The sequence below is a fragment of the Salvelinus fontinalis genome, chromosome 32 (genome assembly GCF_029448725.1).
Source record: "Salvelinus fontinalis isolate EN_2023a chromosome 32, ASM2944872v1, whole genome shotgun sequence".
Taxonomy (NCBI): domain Eukaryota; kingdom Metazoa; phylum Chordata; class Actinopteri; order Salmoniformes; family Salmonidae; genus Salvelinus; species Salvelinus fontinalis.
In genome coordinates, this window is record NC_074696.1 from 43,345,872 (window position 1) to 43,370,207 (window position 24,336).

General features: G+C 42.6%; 1 protein-coding gene across 1 annotated transcript; it reads right to left on the minus strand.

Moving 5' to 3' along the window:
- Nucleotides 1-1,229: 1,229 nt before the first annotated feature.
- On the minus strand, nt 1,230-23,119 carry lrrc71 (leucine rich repeat containing 71). Its single transcript, XM_055894788.1, has 17 exons — nt 22,685-23,119; nt 22,475-22,513; nt 22,063-22,197; nt 21,220-21,339; nt 20,825-20,900; nt 20,528-20,602; nt 18,679-18,747; nt 18,431-18,590; nt 18,190-18,273; nt 17,896-17,970; nt 17,422-17,526; nt 14,494-14,581; nt 14,340-14,419; nt 14,213-14,239; nt 11,724-11,835; nt 3,644-3,735; nt 1,230-3,443 (listed from the first exon to the last, which is right to left on the minus strand). The coding sequence occupies exons 1-17, from the start codon at nt 22,758-22,760 to the stop codon at nt 3,321-3,323; spliced, it is 1,536 nt and encodes a 511-aa protein (XP_055750763.1). The 5' UTR covers nt 22,761-23,119; the 3' UTR covers nt 1,230-3,320.
- Between the last annotated feature and the right edge of the window lie 1,217 nt (nt 23,120-24,336).

Consider the following 24,336-nt stretch of genomic DNA (forward strand, 5'->3'; position numbering starts at 1 on the left):
AGTGGCACTGTATTGTCCTCAAAGCGGGCAAAAAAGATATTTAGCCTGTCTGGGAGCAAGACATCCTGGTCCGCGACAAGGCTGGTTTTCTTTTTGTAATCCGTGATAGACTGTAGACCCTGCCACATACCTCTTGTGTCTGAGCTGTTGAATTGCGATTCTATTTTGTCTCTGTACTGGGACTTTGCCTGTTTGATAGCCTTGCGGAGAGAATAGCTACACTGTGTGTATTCGGTCATGTTTCCGGTCACCTTGCCCTGGTTAAAAGCAGTGGTTCGCGTTTTCAGTTTCACGCGAATGCTGCCGTCAATCCACGGTTTCTGGTTTGGGAATGTTTTAATCGTTGCTGTGGGTACGACATCGTCAATGCACTTCCTAATGAACTCGCTCACCGAATCAGCATATTCTTCAATGTTGTTGTTGGACGCAATGCGGAACATATTCCAATCCGCGTGATCGAAGCAGTCTTGAAGCGTGGAATCAGATTGGTCGGACCAGCGTTGAACAGACCTGAGTGCGGGAGCTTGTTGTTTTAATTTCTGTTTGTAGGCTGGAATCAACAAAATGGAGTCGTGGTCAGCTTTTCCGAAAGGGGGGCGGGGGAGGGCCTTATATGCGTCGCCGAAGTTAGTATAACAGTGATCCAGAGTTTTGCCAGCCCTGGTAGGACAATCGATGTGCTGATAGAATTTAGGGAGTTTTGTTTTTAGATTAGCCTTGTTAAAATCCCCAGCTACGATGAATGCAGCCTCAGGGTGTGTGGTTTCCAGTTTACAGAGAGTCAGATAGAGTTCGTTCAGGGCCATCGATGTGTCTGCTTGGGGGGGAATATATACGGCTGTGATTATGACCGAAGAGAATTCCCTTGGTAGATAATGCGGTCGACATTTGATTGTGAGGAGTTCTAGATCAGGTGAACAGAATGACTTGAGTTCCTGAGTGTTGTTATGATGATCACGCCACGTCTCGTTAATCATGAGGCATACCCCCCCGCCCCTCTTCTTACCAGAAAGATGTTTGTTTCTGTCTGCGCGATGCGTGAAGAAACCAGCTGGCTGCACCGACTCCGTTAGCGTCTTTTGAGTTAGCCATGTTTCCGTGAAGCAGAGCACGTTGCAATCCCTCTCTCTGAATAATCAAATGTCGCAGATAGAACGGAGATGTATTTTTGCAACTGGTGTTAAGGCTGCGAAGGTTCAACTGAGATAGAAACAATAGCACACCTGAACTTGGTTAAAATAATTGTTTAATTCAAAAGTAAATAAATGTCCGTATATACGGGTTCAGTGTCATCATGCAGGATAAGACAGAGAACTGATTTGTTCCTGACAAAGATATTATAATATACTCATGACAGAGATAATTCCCGCTTCCGAGCCGGCCTGTCAGAGTAGAGACTGGGCGTGGTTTAGACTCACCCAGCCTATCGTTGGTGTTGGCGCTTAAGCTAGTCCCAGCCCCTTAGCGCTCTCTGGTGTCCCGTCGCTGTTGCTGTGTAGATTACGCTCCCTCACCCCAGAGACTGAGGTCAGACAGCTCTGCAACATTGTCTGAGCTATTTGCACCTGTATACAAAGCCCACTGTTCTCGCTCAAGGCTAACTACAGCTTCCCAGCACACTTATCTGAGGCTAACTGTTACTTCCAGCACACACACACAGACACCCAGGCCAACAGTTGCTAATATTCAATCACATGTGTTATAGTATTGGGTTATAGTGCATAACTCAGAACCTCACAGATGTTCTTCGTGTGTATAGTTTATCTGTTATTGTCTATTGTACACCACAGTCAGCAGTCTCCTGATTCACCCCCCTCCCTCTACACCCCTCCTGTGCCTCTCTAAGATTAGCACAGTTTCGGGCACACAGAACAGAGCCCTTCTTGCCACACACACACACACACACACACACACACATTATTGTTCATATCTTAGGCCTTGTACATTGTTGCATACACACACATATTTCAGGCTGTGGCCTCATGGTTAGGCTATGAGAACTGTTACTCCTGAGAACAAAGACAAATGTCAGGCCTACATGAGTCAGTAGCTTAAACTTTAATTAATGCAAAATCCTTCTAGTTTATAGTTATTTTAGCACGCTAAGCTTTGCAAAACCCCACACTGGCTACGCAGACGCTCGTTGATACGTGCGAGCAGTGTGGGTGCAATGATTGAATAACATGTGTACATTTATTTTGCAACGCTCGCGCACACGAAGCAAGCACGTTAAAGGCAACCTCTTTGCACATGGGGAAAATAGCAAAATGCCAGTCTCCACTCAACATTCTCCCCCCAAGCAGACTTGGGTAGAGGTGGAAGAGGTGGATCATCTTCCTCTGGTTTCAGACAATATGCTGGCCAAATAATCAACTACCAACTTTTGTATAAACTCTGACTAGCCAATTGGAGTAGTACTGTTATCAAAAGGGAGATAATGGGTTTGAATGACCTTAAAGTCGATTCAACCCCTTTTTATACAGTTTTAAAAAAACGTAACGTCACGGTAACACAATACTGTCATAACCCCAATTTAATGATGCAACAATTCACGTGTTTACATTGTTTGCCTGGGTGTCACGCTGGATGGAGCTGAACGTTGACACATCAGGTGCTGAGAGTGTAAAAGACTGGCAGGAGTACAAAGGATGTCCCCATTCCATCCATTGCAGCTCATTTTAAGTTTAACTAGCAGCTAACAGAGGCATGAAATAAATGTTGTCCAATGAGCCTTCACAAATTTTTCTTGAAATGCATTCACCAGTAGAGACTCGCTTTTTCATCCTGGTGCGTGCTGGCACTTTAAGTGACAACTAAAAAGTATGTAAAACGCTATTTTTGTGCTTTGTTTGGCTTGGTATCGTAAATGTTTTAACTAAATCAGGAGCTTGCTGATATACAAAGACATTTGAATGGAACTCATAAACTACAATGCATCTGACGTGCACACAAGGACCCCTGACTGCATCCTGGCTCCTACACATGTTTATTTTCAGAGTTAGAGATTTCACCTCTTATGAAGTGAACAGGTGTAGAAGTGTGTAGTATTTCATGTCAGTGTTTTTGTTTATTGATTGCACTAGAGTAGACAAGTGACACGTGGAAATATAAACAATGGGGAAATAGCAGGAAAAACTTTAATTTGTAATTCAAATTGAGATACAAATTGGTAGCCTGGGTACCAGACCTGCTATCATGCCAGTTCGTGTCATAAGCCAAACAAGGGGTGGCAAGGTGTGGAATGATAGCACAAATTGGTTTGGGTACCCACGATAACAAATTGGGTAGGGAATTAAGATTTTTACTCTGCTATCTATAGTTTATGCTGCCTGCCCCTGTTCGTCATCTACTTGAGCAGAGGCCGTTTTGTTGAGAGGATCCCTGAGTGACATCAGTTCTTTTATCTTGAGGAAGGAATCACAGTCTGGAGGGAAACGGTTTCTCTTTAGGAAAACAAAAAGAGAAGTGGACTGGGGTCACATTCAGTGTTAAAGACACCTAACACAGGAGTAATTAAGTTGTTTAATTATATGAATCTTCAAGCTTTTAAACCTGTCAACAAACACATACAAAGAGCAGATCAATGCACCACACACACACACACACACACACACACGGAAGAGCTTGAAAAGACAAGACTCACATTGAGACAGAGACGAAGCAGACCTCCCCCTTCAGTCTGCGCCCCCACTGAGGATAGGAAGAGGAGCAGCGACTGCTCTGAAAGCATGTTGCCTACAGGAAGGAGAAACCAGCATAGCTACTACATCCCAATACAAAGACAATTCATGTCATTGTACTTTTTTTTATATAAAAGAAGCGTCCTCACTTCAACATCACATTATAATTGCAACCCAAAAAATATTCCAATGTTACAACAGCAATTATTACAGCAATTATTCCCATGTGATGAAAGCTGCCTTCACTGAAGATGTTGTTAGTATGCTCCAAATGGCATCATATTCCCTATAAAAAGTGCTTTACTTTTGACTAGGGCCCATAGGGCTGAGGTGGGACCAAGTCACTATTATTAGAGTCACAAGGTTTGAGTCTCTAGTCAAGTCCAAGTCCTGCATTCTAAGAGCAAGTGAAGTCGAGTCAAGTAAAATAAAATCTAGACGTTTTAGTTGAACCAGTCATTACACATCTTTATTTATTGAGGCTACAGACAGCCGTTTTCATTAGTCTGCAGCACGTTTTGAAAAAAAAAAGTAATTGTTGCATCTAGTTGTGTTGTTGTCCTCCGTTGGCTAGCTAGCTAAAATGTTCCCTTTCCTAAATAAGCCATGGATGGAGATATGGATTTGGACTTAATTCTCTGTACTGGCCAATGATTATAAAGGTCATTCCGATCCAACCATGAATTCATACATTCTTCATCTGGCCTGAGAGGATGGAAGTTCAATATGTAGCTAGATGTAGAAGGCTAATGTTAGCTTGCTGGCTAATTGTTGCCCATGATAGGAAGTTAGGCTAGCGAGCAAGCATTTTAGCCAGGTAGCCTAGGCCAACAAAAACTAAAAGCATGTACTGTATGACAGAGTCACAGACCGTTTCAGCCACATGAAAGACAGGAGGATGGCATTGGCATTTCTCTACAAGTAGGGTGAGTCCACAAGTGTTTTCTACTTACTGATTTTACCCACGCACTGCTACCCGACACACTGAGGTGCGCACACTCCTATTACACACAACCACAATGTCTGATACAGAGGCTATTTCTTTTGGGCTATTTCCCATGTATATTGGGTAAATCTACTTGTATATTTTGTACGATATGGCGCTTTCACCATTGGCGAGCACTTTGTTCTCTTGTTGAAATGTTTGCTGTTGACACAAACACATGGAGCGCCGACAAACACATGATACCATATATTTAATTAAATTAACAGAACTTCTACTTCATGAGTCATGTGCACATGAAAGTTCGCAATAAACATCGTGCCCACGCGGAAGGTAAGAAATGGTACATGAAAACATATCTATCAAACATGAAACAGAAATGTCCAAGTGTTACAATAAACAGTACAGGGATGGAATGATGAAACGCTAGCAATTATTTTAGGCTTAGATGGAATATATACACTGAACAAAAATATAAAACGCAACATGTTAAGTCTTGGTTCCATGAGATTGAATAAAAGATACCGAAATGTTCCATACGCAAATTTTGTGCACAAATGTGTTTACATCACTGTCAGTAAGCATTTCTCCTTTGTCAAGATAATCCATCCACCTGACAGGTGTGGCATATCAAGCTGATTTAAAAAAATATATATATCTTTTATTTCACCTTTATTTAACCAAGGTATGCTAGTTGAGAACAAGTTCTCATTTACAACTGCGACCTGGCCAAGATAAAGCAAAGCAGTGTGACACAGACAACAACACAGGGTTACACATTGAATAAACAAGCCAATGACACAGTAGAAAAAAAGAAAGTCTAGATACAGTGTGTGTAAAACGCATGAGGTAGGAACGCAATAGGCCATAGTAGCGAAGAATTACAATTTAGCAGATTATCACGAGTGATAAATGAGAAGATGATGATGATGTGCAAGTAGAGATACTGGTGTGCAAAAAAGCAGAAAAGTAAATAAAAACAGTATGGGGATGAGGTAGGTAGATTGGGTGGGCTATTTACAGATGGACTATGTACAGGTGCAGCGGTTAGCTGCTCAGATAGCTGATGTTTAAAGTTCGTGAGGGAAATATAATTCATTCCAGTCACTGGCAGCAGAGAACTGGAAGGAAAGGCAGCCAAATGAGGTGTTGGCTTTGGGGATGATCAGTGAGATATACCTGCTGGAACGTGTGCTACGGGTGGGTGTTATCGTGACCAGTGAACTGAGATAAGGCGGAGCTTTACCTAGCAGACTTATAGATGACCTGGAGCCAGTGGGTCTGGCGACGAATATGTAGCGAGGGCCAGCCAACTAGAACATACAGGCCGCAGTGGTGGGTGGTATAAGGTGATTTGGTCACAAAACGGATGGCACTGATAGACTGCATCCAGTTTGTTGAGTAGAGTATTGGAAGCTATTTGTAGATGACATCGCCGAAGTCGAGGATCGGTAGGATAGTCAGTTTTACTAGGGTAAGTTTGGCGGCGTGAGTGAAGGAGGCTTTGTTCCAAAATCGAAAGCTGATTCTAGATTCGATTTTGGATTGGAGATGTTTAATACGAGTCTGGAAGGAGAGTTTACAGTCTAGCCAGACACCTAGGTATTTATAGTTGTCCACATATTCTAGGTCAGAACCGTCCAGGGTGGTGATGCTAGTCAGAGGGGCGGGTGCGGGCAGCGAACGGTTGAAAAGCATGCATTTGGTTTTACTAGCATTTAAAGAGCAGTTGGAGGCCACGGAAGGAGTGTTGTATGGCATTGAAGCTCGTTTGGAGGTTAGTTAGCACAGTGTCCAAGGAAGGGCCAGAAGTATACAGAATGGGGTCTACGTAGAGGTGGATCAGGGAATCACCCGCAGCAAGAGTGACATCATTGATATATACAGAGAAAAGAGTCGGCCCGAGAATTGAACCCTGTGGTACCCCCAGAGACTGCCAGAGGTCCGGACAACAAGCCCTCCGATTTGACACACTGAACTCTGTCTGCAAAGTAGTTGGTGAGCCAGGCGAGGCAGTCATTAGAGAAACCAAGGCTATTGAGTCTGCCGATAAGAATACAGTGATTGACAGAGTCAAAAGCCTTGGCCAGGTCGATGAAGACGGCTGCACAGTAGTGTGTCTTATCGATGGCGATTATGATATCGTTTAGTACCTTGAGCGTGGCTGAGGTGCACCCGTGACTCGGAAGGGCAGGATAGATATAGGTCTATAGCAGTTTGGGTCTAGAGTGTCACCCCCTTTGAAGAGGGGGATGACGGCAGCAGCTTTCCAATCCTTAGGGATCTCGGACGATACGAAAGAGAGGTTGAACAGGCTGGTAATAGGGGTTGTAACAAGGGCGGCGGATAGTTTTAGAACGAGAGGGTCCAGATTGTCTTGCCCAGCTGATTTGTCCAGGTTTTGCAGCTCTTTCAGAAATTCTGCTATCTGGATTTGGGTGAAGGAGAAGCTGGGGGGGCTGGAGTAGCCAGGAGGAAGGCATGGCCAGCTGTAGAGAAATGCTTATTGAAATGTTCGATTATCATGGATTTATCGGTGGTGTTACCTAGCCTCAGTGCAGTGGGCAGCTGGGAGGAGGTGCTCTTGTTCTCCATGGACTTTACAGTGTCCCAAAACTTTTTGGAGTTAGAGCTACAGGATGCAAATCTCTGCTTGAAAAAGCTAGCCTTTGCTTTCCTGACTGACTGCGTGTATTGGTTCCTGACTTCCCTGAACAGTTGCATATCGCGGGGACTATTTGATGCTATTGCAGTCCGCCACAGGATGTTTTTGTGCTGGTCAAGGGCAGTCAGGTCTGGAGTGAACCAAGGGCTATATCTGTTCTTAGTTCTGCATTTTTTGAAAGGGGCATGGTTATCTAAGATGGTGATGAAATTACTTTTAAAGAAAGACCAGGCATCCTCGATTGACGGGATGAGGTCAATATACTTCCAGGATTCCCGGGCCAGGTCGATTAGAAAGGCCTGCTCGCAGAAGTGTTTTAGGGAGCGTTTGACAGTGTTGAGGGGTGGTCGTTTGACCGCGGACCCATAGCGGATACAGGCAATTAGGCATTGATCGCTTAGATCCTGATTGAAAACAGCAGAGGTGTATTTGGATGGCAAGTTGGTCAGGATAATGTCTACGATGGTGCCCATGTTTACGGATTTAGGGTTGTACCTGGTGGGTTCCATGATGATTTGTGTAAGGGCTGTCGTTCTCCTCATCCTCGGACGAGGAGAGAAGGATCATCAGACCAAAATGCAGCATTCGGGAAATAAGCCATCTTTTTATTTAACACGACGATGGCAACACGAAACAAAACACTTTCAAATATACAAAACAAGAAAACGACGTTGACGAAACCTGAACATAAACTTACATAACTAAACGTAAACTCACGGACAGGAAACAGACGACATCAAAATAAACGAACAGCCAAACAGTCCCGTATGGTACATACATTTGACGACACAGGAGACAATCACCCGCAAACAAACAGTGAGAACACCCTACCTAAATATGACTCTTAATTAGAGGAGAACACAAAACACCTGCCTCTAATTAAGAGCCATACCAGGCAACCAAAACCAACATAGAAACAGATAACATAGACTGCCCACCCAAAACACATGCCCTGACCTAAACACATACAAAAAACAACATAAAACAGGTCAGGACCGTTACAATTTGTGTCAGATTGAGGGCATCTAGCTTAGATTGTAGGACTGCCTGGGTGTTAAGCATATCCCAGTTTAGGTCACCTAACAGAACAAACTCTGAAGCTAGATGGGGGGCGATCAATTCACATATGGTGTCCAGGGCACAGCTGGGAGCGGAGGGGGGTCGATAACAGGCGGCAACAGTGAGAGACTTATTTCTGGAGTGATCAATTTTTAAAATTAGAAGTTCGAACTGTTTGGGTATAGACCTGGAAAGTATGACAGAACTCTGCAGGCTCTCTGCAGTAGATTGCAACTCCTCCCCCTTTGGCAGTTCTATCTTGTTGGAAAATGTTGTAGTTTGGTATGGAAATCTCAGAATTTTTGGTGGCCTTCCTAAGCCAGGATTCAGACACGGCAAGGACATCAGGGTTGGCGAAGTGTGCTAAAGCAGTGAGTAAAACAAACTTAGGAAGGAGGCTGATGTTAACATGCATGAAACCAAGGCTTTTTCGATCACAGAAGCCCACACATGAGGGTACCTGGGGACACGCAGGGCCTGGGTTTACCTCCACATCACCCGAGGAACAGAGGATGAGTAGGATGAGGGTACGGCTAAAAGCTATCAAAACTGGTCGTCTAGAGCGTTAGGGACAAAGAATAAAAGGAGCAGATTTCTGGGCGTGGAAGAATAGATTCAGGCCATAATGTGCAGACGGGTATGGTGGGGTGCGGGTACAGCGGAGGTAAGCCCAGGCACTGAGTGATGATAAGAGAGGTTGCACCTCTGGACATGCTGGTTATAATGGGTGAGGTATGATGAGGGGAACTAGGGGCTCCATTGTAAACTAAAACAATGATAACTAACCTAAACAAAAGTATACAAGGCATATTGACATTTGAGAGAGACATAAAGCGAGGCATAAAGTAATCACAGGTGTTGATTGGGAGAGCTAGTTAAGACAACAACGGGTAAGACAACAACAGCTAATCAGCTAAAACAACAACAGATAAAATGGCAATGAATGGGCGGAGAGGGTTGGTTAACTACACACAGAGCCTGAGTTCGCGGCTGGGGCCGACAGATAAACAAAAATAACCCAAATGGAGTACCGTGATTAATGGACAGTCCACCAAGTGATCATAGAGTCCAGGGGACAGCAATAGATGGAACAGGGAAGCCACGGAGTAGTTGCTACTACGCTAGCACGTCGGCGACACGGCGGTTAAAGTTAGCAGCCCGGGGCTAGTAGAAGCGTCTGCTCCGATGGAGGCCGGTTGAAGGCACAGCAGATGGAGTATTCATCGGCAGACCAGTCGTGGTGGTGCGGCGGGGCGCCGTGTCGACAAAGCATCCAAGCCAGATAGTGGAGTGGAGAAACAGTCCGATACTGGTAGGCTGGCAAGTATTATCCAGGATAAAAAAAGGGCTGTTATCTGTGCAGAAGGTAAAGGCCGCTAGCAGTGGCTAACAATGACTAAATAGCTTGTAGCTAATTAGCTGGTTAGCTTCTGATGGCTAGGTGGTTCTGGCTATAAGGTCTAAAAATAAAAAATAATAGCGGTTCCGTATCACATTGGGTGAGGCAGGTTACCGGAAGGTATAATTGATTTCAAATGGAAAAGAGATTGAAAATAAAACTGAAATATATACAAAAAAGGACAAAAAATACAAAAGTACACGAGAGGACGAACAAAATACGTCTGCACTGCTACGCCATCTTGGAACATTGATTGATGCTGATTAAACAGCATGAACATCACACAGGTGTACCTTGTGCTGGGGACAATAAAAGTCCACCCTAAAATGTGCAGGTTGTCACACAACCCAATGCTACAATGTGTCCAGTTTTGAGGGAGCGTGCAATTGGCATGCTGACTGCAGGTATGTCCAACAGAGCTGTTGTCAGAGAAATTTATGTTAATTTCGCTACCATAAGCCGCCTCAATTGTCGTTTTAGAGAATTTGGCAGTATGTCAAACCAGCCTCACAACCTCAGACCACGCTTAACCATGCCAGCCCAGGACCTCCACAACCGGCTTCTGAGACCAGCCACTCATCCAGCTGATGAAACTGTGGGTTTGCACAACCAAAGGATTTCTGCACAAACTGTCAAATTATCTCAGGGAAGCTCATCTGCGTGCTAGTCATCCTCACCACGGTCTTGACTTGACTGCATTTCGGCGTCGTAACCGACTTCAGTGGGCAAATGCTCACTTTCGATGGCCACTGGCACACTGTACTCTTCATGGATGAATCCCGGTTTCAACTGTACCAAGAAGATGGCAGACAGCAGGTACGGCGTCGTGTGGACGAGAGGTTTGCTGATGTCAACGTTGTGAACAGAGTGCCCCATGGTGGGGTTATGGTATGGGCAGGCATAAGCTATGGACAACAAACACAATTGCATTTTATCGATGACAATTTGAATGCACAAAGATACTGTGACGAGATCCTAAAGTCTATTGTCGTGCCATCTGCAGCCATCACCTCATGTTTCTGCATGATAATGCACATCCCCATGTCGCAAAGATCTGTACACAATTCCTGGAAGCTGAAAAGGTCCCAGTTCTTCCATGGCCTGCATACTCACCAAACATGTCACCCATTAAGCATGTTTGGGATGCTTCTCACAGCAATTGAAGAGTGGGACATCATTCCACAGGCCAGAATCAACTCTATGCGAAGGAGATGTCGTGCTGCGACATCTCACACCGGATACTGACTGGTTTTCTGATCCACGCCCTACATTTTTTTAAAGGTATCTGTGACCAACAGATCCATATCTCTATTCCCAGTCATGCGAAATCCATAGATTAGGGCCTAATGAATTTATTTCAATTGACTCATTTCCTTATATGAACTGTAACTCTAAAATGTTTAAAATTGTTACATGTTGCGTGTTGCATGTTGCATATTTTTGTTCAGTATAGATTTACAACATATGCATTTAAACATGTGAAAGCAACAGCAAATATTTCAACAAGAGAACAAAGCACTCTCCACTGGCAGGAGTTTGGAGAGAACAAGTGGATAGACAATTTTTAGAGCTGAATATTTATTTATTATGGCAATCCGGTCTTCTTACATTTTGACATTTGTGCTGCACCCAATCCTATTGCTGTACATCAAATCAGTAATCTGTTCACTAGCTCTCCCGACCTGTGTTGATAATTTGCTGGTCCAATCAGTGACAAGTGTGCGTTTCTCTAGCCAATCTGTTGCACGTTTTTTTTGCAAGGGCAATGCTGCGGCTACTGTCTCTGGCTGCGTGGAGAGTAATCCACGGAGACTGTGCCACAGAGTGACAAAACATTACAAAAACCTGGCCAGATCAGTTCAAGTCTCAATTCAAAGTCCAAATCAAGTCGCAAGTTATTTATTTTCTATCAAGTTGAGTCTCAAGTCAAACTCGAGTCCAAGTAATGTGTCTCTGGGAATTGGTGCGGAGTCTGACCTGATAGGTTGAGGGAGGTGAGGGCTGTGTTCCCAGGCAGAATTACTCGGCCTCCAGTGTGTTGCACTCCCGGCTCCAGCAGGGGGCTCACTGTCTCAACCAACTCTGCTGACTGGTGGAGGGAAACGGGATGAAAAATCTGATCTGTGTCCCATATTGCACCCCATTCCTTTAATAGTGTGCTACTTTTAACCAGGGTAAAAGTAGATGAAGGAATAGGGTGCTATTTGGGATGCAATCCAGTATCAAAATATTGATGGAGTTTGATTAGACATACAGTGGTAATAATGCTTTAACAGTTGTTAGTTTTATGTACATCATACAGTGCATTCGGAAAGTATTTAGACCTCTTCACTTTTTCCACATTTTGTTACGTTACAGCCTTATTCTAAAATCTATTCAATATTATTTATTATTCCCCCCACTCAATCTACACACAATACCCCATAATGACAAAGCGAAAACAGGTTTAGACATTTTAGCTAATTTATTAAAAACAGAAATACCTTATTTACATAAGTATTCAGACCCTTTGCTATGAGACTCAAAATTAAGCTAAGGTACATCCTGTTTCCATTGATAATCCTTGAGATGTTTCTACAACTTGATTGGAGTCCACCTGTGGTAAATTCAATTGATTGGACATGATTTGGAAAGGCACACACCTGTCTATATAAGGTCCCATTGTTCACAGTGCATGTCAGAGTAAAAACCAAGCCATGAGGTCAAAGGAATTGTCCGTAGAGCTCAGACAGGATTGAGTCGAGGCACAGATCTGGGTAAGGGATCCAATATATTTCTACAGCATTGTAGGTCCTCAGTAACTCTTCCTAGAGCTGGTCGCCCGGCCACACTGAGCAATCGGGGGAGAAGGTCCTTGGCTAGGGAGGAGACCAAGAACCCGATGTTCACTCTGACAGAGCTCCAGAGTTCCTCTGTGGAGATGGGAGAACCTTCCAGAAGGACAACCATCTCTGCATCACTCAACCAAATCAGGCCTTTAGGGTAGAGTGGCCAGACAGAAGCCACTCCTCAGTAAAAGGAACATGACAGCCCGCTTGGATTTTGCCAAAAGGATCCTAAAGGACTCTGACCATGAGAAACTGATCTACAAAAAGAGTCAACAGAGACTGTACTTTCTCAAAAAGCTGGGATCTTTTAATGTTAATTAAACTATACTGACTCTGTTTTACAAATCTTTCATTGAGTTTTTTTACATTTTGTATTGTTTGTCGGTTTGGTAATTCTACTGTCAGCCAGAGAAATATGCTGAGAAGGATTATCACCACAGCAAGCAAGGTACTTGGAGTTCAACAGACAGGCCTGGATGAGAACTTTAAGGTCAGGGCCCTCCGCAAGGCTCACAAAATAATTTTAGACCGAAGCCACCCCCTGTACCCGGACTTTGAACTACTCCCCTTTGGGCGCAGGTATAGGGCACCCCTCAGCAGGAAAACAGAACTAGACAATAATTTGTGCCAGGTGTGATATCCCTCCTAAATAGCTCGGGCTAATGTTCCTATCCACCGAGTAAGGCCAGCAGGCTAGTCTCTTTTTAATGGTATGTAAACTTATGAAAGTTTTATTGTCAATTTGTTTTGTTGTGTACATGACACTGCAACAAAATTTCCCCATGGGGACAAAGTCAGTAAAGAAACAAGATTCTCTGCTCTGATGAAACCAAGATTTAACTCTTTGGCCTGAATGCCAAGCGTCACGTCTAGAGGAAACCTGGCACCATCCCTATGGCGAAGCATGGTGGTGGCAGCATCATGCTGTGGGGATGTTTTTCAGCAGCAGGGATTGGGAGAGTAGTCAGGATCCAGGGAAAGATGAAAGGAGCAACGTACAGAGAGATCCTTGATGAAAACCTGCTCCAGAGCGCCATGAAATTCAAACCTGGGCGAAGGTTCACATTCCAACAGGACAACGACCTTAAGCAAACAGCCAAGACAGCACAGGAGTGGCTTCGGGACAAGTCTCTGAATGTCCTTGAGCAGCCCAGCCAGAGCCCAGACTTGAACATCTCTGGAGAGACCTGAAAATAGTTGTGCAGCGACGCTCCCCATCCAACCTGACAGAGCTTGAGAGGATCTGCAGAAAAGAATGGGAGAAACTCCCCAAATACAGGTGTGCCAAGCTTATAACGTCATACCCAAGAAGACTCGAGGCTGTAATCTCTGCAAAAGGTGCTTCAACTGAGTAAAGGGTCTGAAAATATGTAAATTGTGATATTTCAGGTTTTTTTTAAACCTGTTTTTGCTTTGTCATTATGGGGTATTGTGTGTAGATTGAGGGGGGGGGGTACTATTTAATAAATCTTAAGAGTAAAGCTGTAACGTAACAAAATGTGGAAAAAGTCAAGGGGTCTGAATAGTTTCCCAATGCACTGGATATCCACCAAATCCACACATTGTGCATTTCACAGTCTAAGCTTTTTCTCTTTGAGACAAACTGCAATGTGCACACACACACCCAAACAAACATACCTTATTCTGTGTAGCATTGGCCTTCTCCTGCAGAAAGAAACAGAGGGACATGAGCTGTCCACAATGTACATATTTCCAAGGTGATACAATGCATTTAACCTGAGTCTAACAGGGTCTCTGTTGGTACCTCTTGATCCAACACAGATGGGCGCTTCTCTTTACCCCCTGACTTTCCCCCTTTACCCCGGGGCAACTTGGTGTCAGAGGCTGAAAGAGAGAACAAGAAAAACTAACGTATAGAAGAGAGAGAAATATTATGAGGGTTTATGACAATGCTTTACCTTTTCTGGCCAACTTTGGTTCCTCTTTCTTTCCTGCTACCCCTCCTGTCTGGTTTGCTGCTGGCTTCTCATCCTTTTTGGCTGTGTCCTAAAAAAAAAAGAAATCAAGGGATTAATCTGAATATGAAGGAACCTTTTTTTCTGTGTGTTTATGAAAGAGATCATACTGTATGGGTGGCTTCCCTGACAGATTAAGCCTAGTCTAGAACAGCGTTTCCCAAACTTGGGTCGTCTGATTAAAGAAAATATATGTTACCTTTATTTTAACAGTGAAGACAAATTGAGACCTAGGTCTCATTTACAAATGAGCCTTGTGGATTCGGGAAAGTATTCAGACCCCTGGACTTTCTCCACATTTTGTTACGTTACAGACTTATTCTAAAATGTATTAAATCGTTTTTTTTCTGCTCATCAATCTACACACAATACCCTATAATGACAAAGCAAAAACTGGTTTTTAGAAATCGTTGCAAATGTATAAAAAAGAAAAACCTTGAAATTACTCATTACTTTGTTGAAGCACCTTTGGCAGCGATTACAACCTTCGAGTCTTCTTGGGTATGACACCACAAGCTTTGCACACCTGTATTTGGGGAGTTTCTCCATTCTTCTCTGCAGATCCTCTCAAGCTCTGTCAGGTTGGATGGGGAGTGTGACTGCACAGCTATTTTCAGGTCTCTCCAGAGATGTTTGATCGGGTTTAAGTCTGGGCTCTGGCTGGGCCACTCAAGGACATTCGGAGACTTGTCCCGAAGCCACTCCTGCGTTGTCTTGGCTGTGTGCTTAGGGTCGTTGTTCTGTTGGAAGGTGAACCTTCGCCCCAGTCTGAGGTCCTAAGCAAGAGCTCTCTGTACTTTGCTCTGTTCATCACTCCGTTGATCCTGAGGAGTGGCTTCCGTCTGGCAACTCTACCATAAAGGCCTGATTTGGTGGAGTGCTGCAGAGATGGTTGTCCTTCTGGAAGGTTCTCCCATCTCCACAGAGGAACTCTGGAGCTCTGTCAGAGTGACCATTGTGATCTTGGTCATCTCCCTGACCAAGGTCCTTCTCCCTCGATTGCTCAGTTTGGCTGGGCGGCCAGCCCTAGGAAGAGTCTTGGTGGTTCCAGACTCTTCCATTTAAGAATTATGTTCTTATGGACCTTCAATGCTGCAGATATTTTTTGGTACCCTTCCCCAGATCTGTGCCTCGACACAATCCTGTCTCAGAGCTCTACGGGCAATTCGACCTCATGGTTTGGTTTTTGCACTGACATGCACTGTGAACTGTGGGACCTTTTTTTAGACAGACAGGCGTATGCCTTTCCAAAACATGTCCAATCAATTGACTTTACCACAGGTGGACTCCAATCAAGTTATAGAAACAGCTCAGGGATAATCAATGGAAACAGGATGCGCCTGAGCTCAATTTCAAGTCTCATAGCAAAGGGTCTGAATACTTTTGTAAATAAGGTATTTTTTAAATATTTTATACATTTGCAAACATTTCTAAAAACCTGTTTTCGCTTTGTCATTATGGGGTATTGTGTGTAGATTGAGGGAAATAAATAATGTAATCCATTTTAGAATAAGGCTGTAACGTAACAAAATATAGAAAAAGTGATGGGGTCTGAATACACTGTACACCACTTAAATTCTCTCCTTCCTTCCTTCCTTCCTTCCTTCCTTCCTTCCTTCCTTCCTTCCTTCAAATGTGGCTCTAACTTTTGAAGCTATACGCTACAGATGACTGCCGAAATAAACGAATCACCAACATAAAGTGTCTCAGTATGTGTGGGGCCAACATGAACCAGAACAGTTTCAATGTGCCTTGGCATAGATTCCACAAGTGTCTGGAACTCTATTGGAGGGATGCGAATCCATTCTTCTACGAAAAATTTGATAATTTGGTGGAAAACGCAGTCTCAGGCGCCACTCCAGAATCTCCCAATTGGGTTGAGATCTAGTGACTGACACACACACACACACACACACACACACACACACACACACACACACACACACACACACACACACACACACACACACTTTTACGCCCTATGCTCCATTGAGACCCCTCTTTAAAAACTCACAGATTTCTTCTAGTCATGGTAGCCAAAATAATGGGCAACTGGGTATTTTTATACCCAGTTGATGGGATGTTAATTGCTTAATTAACTCAGGAACCACACATGTGGAAGCACCTGCTTTCAAAATACTTTGTATCCCTCATTTAGTAAAGCATTTCCTTTATTTTTGCAGTTACCTCTATTAGGACCCCATTCCGGAAAACTAAGGTCATCTGCCCCTGTTCTGACGCATGCCAGCTATTTTTACGTATCAGTGGACCACGCCATGTTATAGCAATCTGGTGCCCAACGGCACAGTCGATGACGTGGCACGCATAGGGCTGTGGCGGTCACTAATGACCAGCAGCAGCATCAGTGTCTGGAGAAGCCTAATTACCGTGACTAAACGGTCATGTGGAATTTGACTGCCTTCATGACTCGTGACTGCCGGTGTGGCGGTAATACGGTCATTGCAAGACCCTTAGGCACACAACCATTGCTTGATGGATTCATCGTCGCCGCAGGGGAATCCGACCTAAGACTCTCAGGAACACTTTGTATCGTCTGTTTCCCTCTACAATGCTCACAAGTCACGCAGGACTTATTAGAACAGTGAACAGGACCAGGTACCAAATTCAAAACAATGATGGCGTTATTTTCTACATAGAAGATCATATCCAATTTTTGCCTGATGATCTGATCTTCCCAATACCTTTCTTATGCAATTCAGTCACTTCAAACCATAATCGTTTTAGATTGAAGTACTGTCAGACGGATTTCTAATAGGGTCACGAGACCAAAAAGTTTGGGAACCCCTTTTTTAGACCATGTCTTAGTCTAGGACAGTGTCTGGGAAACTAGCCCCGAGTTCTGGTAGGTACCTTTTTCTTGGAGGCAACCTTGGCTCCTTTGCTGACGTTGCGCTCCAGTGAGGAGCTGCTGGGGATGGAGAGAGGTCGTTCACACTTAGAGTCAGCATGAGAGGGCTGGGAAGACAGAGAGGGAGATAAAGCAGGATCAGATTAGTGTGCTTTTGTTTAGTTTGAGTTAGTGTGTAGCTATTGGTGTGTTATTCTTCTATAGAAGTGTGTAGGTGTGTGTGTGGCTTGGGATGGTCTAGTGTCTAAGCCGCTGCCTCCAGAATACATATCCCAGTGAGAGCGTGGGTTTAAATCCGGCACACTGCTTTTCTAGCACACTCTCTCCTCCTACCAGTATGTTATTGTTCTATCTAATAAAAAAATACGAAAACAAAAATATATAAAAAGGAGGGTTTTTAGGAGGTCCCCACTCCTAAAAAAAATTAAAAAAATAATAAAATTTAAAAAAAGTGAAGGTGTGCTTTCCCCTCTCACCGACTGGTCTCTTCTGAGCAGCAGCCTCCTCCTCTCAACAACCTCATCATGGGTCAGAGAAAAGGGACCCAGCACCTAAGGAACCAACACAAGAGAGAGATCACTGGGAGGGTAAAGATACAAAAAAAGATGTTGAACCCAAATGGCACCCTATTCCCTATGTAGTGCACTACTTCAAACCAGGCCCATAGGGAATGCACTATTTAAGGAATGGAGTGCCATTTGTTATACACTCTTTGAAAACGCTTAGTTTATTTTTAAAGTGGAATCATTTGTAAGCGGTTAAGTACCCACCTCTGCCAGACGAGAGGCTCCTGTGTCTCCAATATGATTATTGGCCAGAGAGAGACACAGCAAAGAGCGATTCAGACGCAAACCCTGGTAGCAAAAATAGGGGAGAAAGAAGTTGATACAACAACAAATATCTGCCACGTATCATCCTTCAAGGCTGGTAAATGTGGAAAACACATTTCTACAATAGTGGGGTACATTTTTTACATTTGACTAATTTAGCAGATGCTCTCATCCAGAGTACCTGTGCTATATAAGCAGCGCCCGCATCACCAATGGAATTGAAGGCCAGATTGAGTGACAGAAGATTATTGTTGGCAGCGTGGGCTGTAGCGAGGGCTGAGCCAATCAGGCGAGCTCCCTCCTCGCCAATCCGGTTATTACGCAGTGATACATGAGTAAGCCTGTATTGCAGTGATACATCATTATTGAAATGTGTGTGTAAGCATGATTGAAAAAAAAAAAAAAAAAAAAAAAAAAACAGGGACTCACATACTGTCTTCAGATATAAGGAGGTGATAACTCTGCTCTGGTAGTGGATTTCCCTCCAAAACCACAGTCCTAACCGGAGACAGAGGTCAGAGAACATGAGAGAAGTTCAGTGGCCGACTGTATCAAGCATCTCAAAGTAGGAGCGCTGCCTGAGGATCAGGTCCCTACTGTCCATGTAATCTTCTCATTGTAATCTAAAAGGTAAAACTGATCCTAAATCAGCACTACTCCGAGACACTTGATTCATACGGGCCCAGATATTCTTTCATTATACTCTGCATATCTCCATGACACAGGTAGAGAATAGGTACAGTGCCTTCAGAAAGTATTCACACCCTTTGACTTTCTCCACTTTACAGCCTGAATTTATTATGGATTAAATAAAGATTTTTTTTGTCACTGGCCTACACACAATACCGCATAATGTCAAAGTGGAATTATGTTTATTGAAATTTTTACAAATTAATTAAACATTTAAAACTGAAATGTCTTGAGTCAGTAAGTATTCAAGCCCTTTGTTATGGCAAGCCTAAATAAGTTCAGTAGTAAAACAATTGCTTAAAAAGTCCCACAATAGGTTGCATGGACTTTGTGCAATAATAGTGTATTTTAATGACTACCTCATTTCTGTATCCCACACATACAATTTTGTGTAAGGTCCTTCAGTTGAGCAGTGAATTTCTAACCGATTCATCCAGAAAGACCAGAGAGGTTTTCCAATGCCTCGGGAGATGGATAATTTTTATTTTATTTTAAAGTAGACATTGAATATCCATTTCAATACACCCAGTCTCGACAAAGATACAAGCATCCTTCCTCACTTAGTTGCCAGAGAGGAAGTAAACTGCTCAGGCATTTCAGCATGAGGCCAATGGTGACTTTAAAAATCAGTTACAAAGTTTAATGGCTGTGATAAAAGAAACTGAGGATGGATCAACAACATTGTAGTTACTCCACAATACTAACCTAATTGATAGAGGGAAAAGGAAGCCTGCAAAGAGTAAAAATATTTCAAAACATGCATCCTGTTTGCAACAAGGCACTAAAATACTGCGAAAAAATGTGGCAGAGCAATTCACTTTTTGTCCTGATTATGTTGGGGCAAATCTAATACAACACATTACTGAGTACCGCTCTCTATATTTTCAATCATAGTGGTGGCTGCATCATGTTATGGGTACGTTTGTAATCGGTAAGGACTGGGGAGTTTTTCAGGATAAAAAAGAAACTGAATGGAGCTAAGCACAGGCAAATCCTAGAAAAAAACCTGGTTCAGTCTGCTTTCCACCAGAACTGGGAGAATAATTCACCTTTCAGCAGGACAATAGCCTAAAACACAAGGCCAAATCTACACTGGAGTTGCTTACCAAGACGACATTGAATGTTCCTGAGTGGCTGAGTTAAAATTTTGACTTAAATCTACTTGAAAATCTATGGCAAGGCCTGAAAATGGTTGTCTAGCAATGATCAACAACCAATTTGACAGAGCTTGAAGAATATTGAAAAGACGAAATAGGCAAATGTTGCACAATCCAGGTATGGAAACCTCTTAGAGACTTACGCAGAAAGACTCACAGCTGTAATCACTGCCAAAGATGCTTCTATAAAGTATTGGCTCAGGGGTGTGAATACTTATGTTAATGAGATATTTCTGTATTTCATATTCAATAAATGTGCTATTATTTCTAAAAACATGTTTTCACTTTGTCATTATGGGGTATTGTATGTAGACGAGTGAGAAAATAAGAAATGTAATACATTTTGAATTCAGGCTGTAACACGTGGAATAAGTCAAGGGGTACGATGAACACTTTCTGAAGGCACTGTATATGATGAATCATCCAATCACCTTAGGTTTGAGCAGAGAGATATTGTATTCTTCAGGGAGGTCAGAGTTCGCCCCGTCAGACCAGCACGCCACAGACTGCAACACAGAAGATAATATTGCAAGAGCAATGCCTATACCCAAAACATTACACTAACAACCAAGTAACAATAAATGTGGGATATTTTTCTCATTTTCTCCTAGGAAAAGTACATAAGCTGGGGGGAAAAACATGCCAAACAGCACTTAGCTTTGCCTTGGGCAAATACTGTATATCATGAGGTACAGGAAGTTACATCTCAATCTAAATACAGTACTCACTGCAGATTCTGTAGGTTGCTTAGGGCTGGAAGTGTCTTGTTAAGCACTCGAGCCATCAGCTCATCCACCTTCCACCCTATGAAGTGACAGAAACAACGGCTCAGACACCGCTTGTTTGCCATTACAAATGATGTTCATACAATGGCACTAAATGGTACTATTTATATTGTTCACTGTGTAAGAGGTGAATATGTAAGAGCAGTGGTACAGTTAAAATGTCAATGTCAGTGTCTCTTGAGAGAAAGCAGTATTGTTTTAAAACAACTCATAACATCTTTAAATTATTTTTTCTGTATGTTGTTTGCTATCACAACTACACTACATTGTTTACTTTAGGAGTATTCTACTGTTGTTCAGACAGTTAGGGAATATGTTTAGTTCAGTTATGCTCTCACCACACACCCTGACCTCCTTAATACTGCGAGGGTCCTCGCTCTCCAGCTCCACTTGGAGGCGTGGTTTAGGGCACCACGTTGTAGTCGCTATACCAGCACCCATCTGGGACTGGCTCTCCTCTGAGGCCACAAGTACGTAAATGATAAACAGCAATAATAAAAAGTCCCAAATGGCACCCTATTCCCTTTATAGTACACTTATGGGCACTGATCAAAAGTAGTACACGATAGGGAATAGGGTGCTATTTGGGACACAACCTGAGTGACAAGGAGAGAGCTTGGGAATAATGTGTACTGAAATGTGTGCACACACAGACACACACAAAATGTATACCGTAAATAAAATATATAAAGTATGTAGAAAATATAAATGGGCCAATATTTTTTATATATAATCTTTGAGAACAAAATCACCAAAATAAAAGCTAGACAGGTATAATTAAAAATTCCAAAAACAATTAATTTAGCAGTATTGATTTTGTTCTTATGTTTGAGCAAAAGTACACAGCATTAGCCATGGCAAAATGCATAGAATTGATGGGAAATTTGCTTAAAACTGCAAAAACATTATCTCAACTCCATGGCAGAATATGTGTAAATTTGCTTTAAAACTGTAAACATTTCTCCCAACTTCATGGATAATTTTTTTGAAATGCAGGAAATTGGCTTAAAAAAGCAACATGTCGACCACGCCCATTGTTACGCCCCCTGCCACGTCCAATACCTAAGCCCCTTTTTGATCTAGAAAAAACCATGGGCCTAGCAATAGAGAAACAAGTAAGACATGAGGCTTAGCTCCACAGTTTGGTGGTTGATGTGAATGGCTGGTGGACTGTCATTTACCCATGTTGCCTTTCTCTGTGGTAGGAGTGACAGAGGCTGGAGGTCGTGGGGTTACAGCAGGGATCTCCTTCATGCCCAGAAGAGAACACAGCTCAGGGAAGTCCATCTCCAGACTGCCAGAGCACTGATAATCATCTTTTAGAGAGAGGATCAAACCACAGAATGACATCCAGTGATGCCATCTGTCATTATGACTACCCATTAAGTTTTGCAATAGTATGTCACTGTACTGAGGTTATTAAAAACTGGAAGTTCAATCTGCAGCATATATATTTGCCAAAATAGTAAAATCTCACCTGAACCAGTATCTGGGCAACTGAGGTATATCTGGGCAGAGGAGGATGAATATGCCTACTCGTGATATTTATCTTCTCTTCCTCTGCCCAGATAATGTTACTGGTTCAAATCTTACCTATCCTCTGAACTGGACACTTCTCCTGTATATTTAGTCCTAAATGCCAGAGAAAAGGACAAAGAACAGTGAAGTGCTCAGCTATTTAACAACCGAAATATGACAAAATAAGCCACATTTCTGCATCTGCACCACGGTCTACGTAAATAACACTTGTCATTAGAGACTGGACTTGTCAAGCAAGGCTGGGACTGAATTCCTTCATCTTACCAGCAGTTTTTGAAAACTCATCCTCAAAGTTACCAGCTGCCTTCTCTTTCACGACTTTCTCAACCCTCTTTTTCATCCTCAAGGTGATGTAGCTTAGCTAGCTAGTAAGTACGTACAGTACAGTAGGCAGGTAACGTCAGCAAGCTAGATATCAAGCTAAAATTCACAGATGTTGACTGTAACTATACTATAGCTACTGTTGTTACAGTCTAACGTTAGTCAAATTAACATTTACGTTAGTCAAAGTAATATTTCGCTTGATATCTAGCGACATATGCTTTCAGCAAGCTGTGTGTGTTTTCTTTCAGTCCAATTTACGCGACTTTCAGTTGTTGTCACTTGCTTGAAACTGCCAGAGCGAGCTAGACTGGCGTCATTACTCGTTATCACCATGCCAACCGCCCCGCCTTCCACAGGGAAACTAGGACAAAATATTTTTACTTGCATTTACCTGCAATGGATGCATGGGCTTTGGGCACTTACCTTGTCATGTTTATGTTCTCTGGACCACAGTTAATATAGTTCTTTGATAAACCTACATGTAACTGCCAAAATACAGGAAACACTTGCGTAAACGAGGGATGCCAAGTATATTGGAAGCACATGTGTGGTTCCTAAGTTAATTAAGAAATTAACATCCCATCATGCTTAGGCTCATGCATAAAAGTGCCCAGTTGTCCATTATTTTGGCTACCATGGCTAGAATAAAAAAGATCTCACTGACTTTGAAAGAGGGGTCTCAAAGGAGCATAAGGGGTTTAAAGTGTGTGTGTGTGGAGCTGCGCCTGAGACAGCGTTTTCCACCAGCGTCAACAAAACACTAAATTATGTAATTTCTCTTGGAAGAATGGTGTTTTATAGAGTTCCAGTTGTATAATTAATGCTAACACTTTATGTTGATGTTTCCTTTATTTTGGCAGTTACCTCCTAGTTCAGTGGTTCATCCAGCTACATACCAGAAATCAACCAACAGAAATAAAAAATGATGCAATAAGCCGAAATCAAATGGAGGGTTTTGTTACTGTTTGTTACTCGGGCCTCATTGAGTCATTCATTTGATTTGGGTTTATTGCGTCATTCTGTTATCGTGATGTCACTTAATATTTTATTTTAGGTAATCTAAGTTTTTTTTTAAATACCTCAAGCCTACTTATCATTCCTATCTTTTATCTTATTAAGAAACATTCTAAGCCGTTGGGGGGGTCTGACATATGGAATTGTTTTAAGATGGTCATACTATGGATCATTTAGCTATTTGCCAAAATAATTTAGGGCCTTTTTCGGTATAAAAAATATTAAATAAACAATAATTTGTTAAAATATTGAATTTGGCCTTTACTACTATAGTCCTGAGAAATGCATTGAATAACACATTTATAAATGGTAAAAAAAAGAGTCAAAAAATGTATCATAATCATTTATCATATCATAAGGTCCTTTATGAGATATAAGAAATATTTAACCCATTTTTGGGGTAGGCACAAAACTACCTTAACACTTCCATAAAAAAATGTAAACCAGTACCGGTTACCTTCAGACGAGTCCCGTGACACTTGTGTGGGTCACAGGGCAAAACGTAGAACACCATCGTATTTATGTAGCCCAAACGGTTCAGACGCTACAAACAGAAGTTGGAAAATGGACTGTATCGA

What these genes read in the sequence shown, in the direction of transcription:
- lrrc71 (XM_055894788.1), bottom strand. Translation starts at nt 22,760, where the DNA reads ATGAAAAAGAGGGTTGAGAAAGTCGTGAAAGAGAAGGCAGCTGGTAAC. An exon ending in TGCTCAGAAGAGACCAGTCG is followed by an intron (nt 17,527 to 17,895) that starts GTGAGAGGGGAA and finishes CTGTCTTCCCAG; the next exon opens with CCCTCTCATGCTGACTCTAA. An exon ending in ACCAAAGTTGGCCAGAAAAG is followed by an intron (nt 14,420 to 14,493) that starts GTAAAGCATTGT and finishes TCTCTCTTTCAG; the next exon opens with CCTCTGACACCAAGTTGCCC.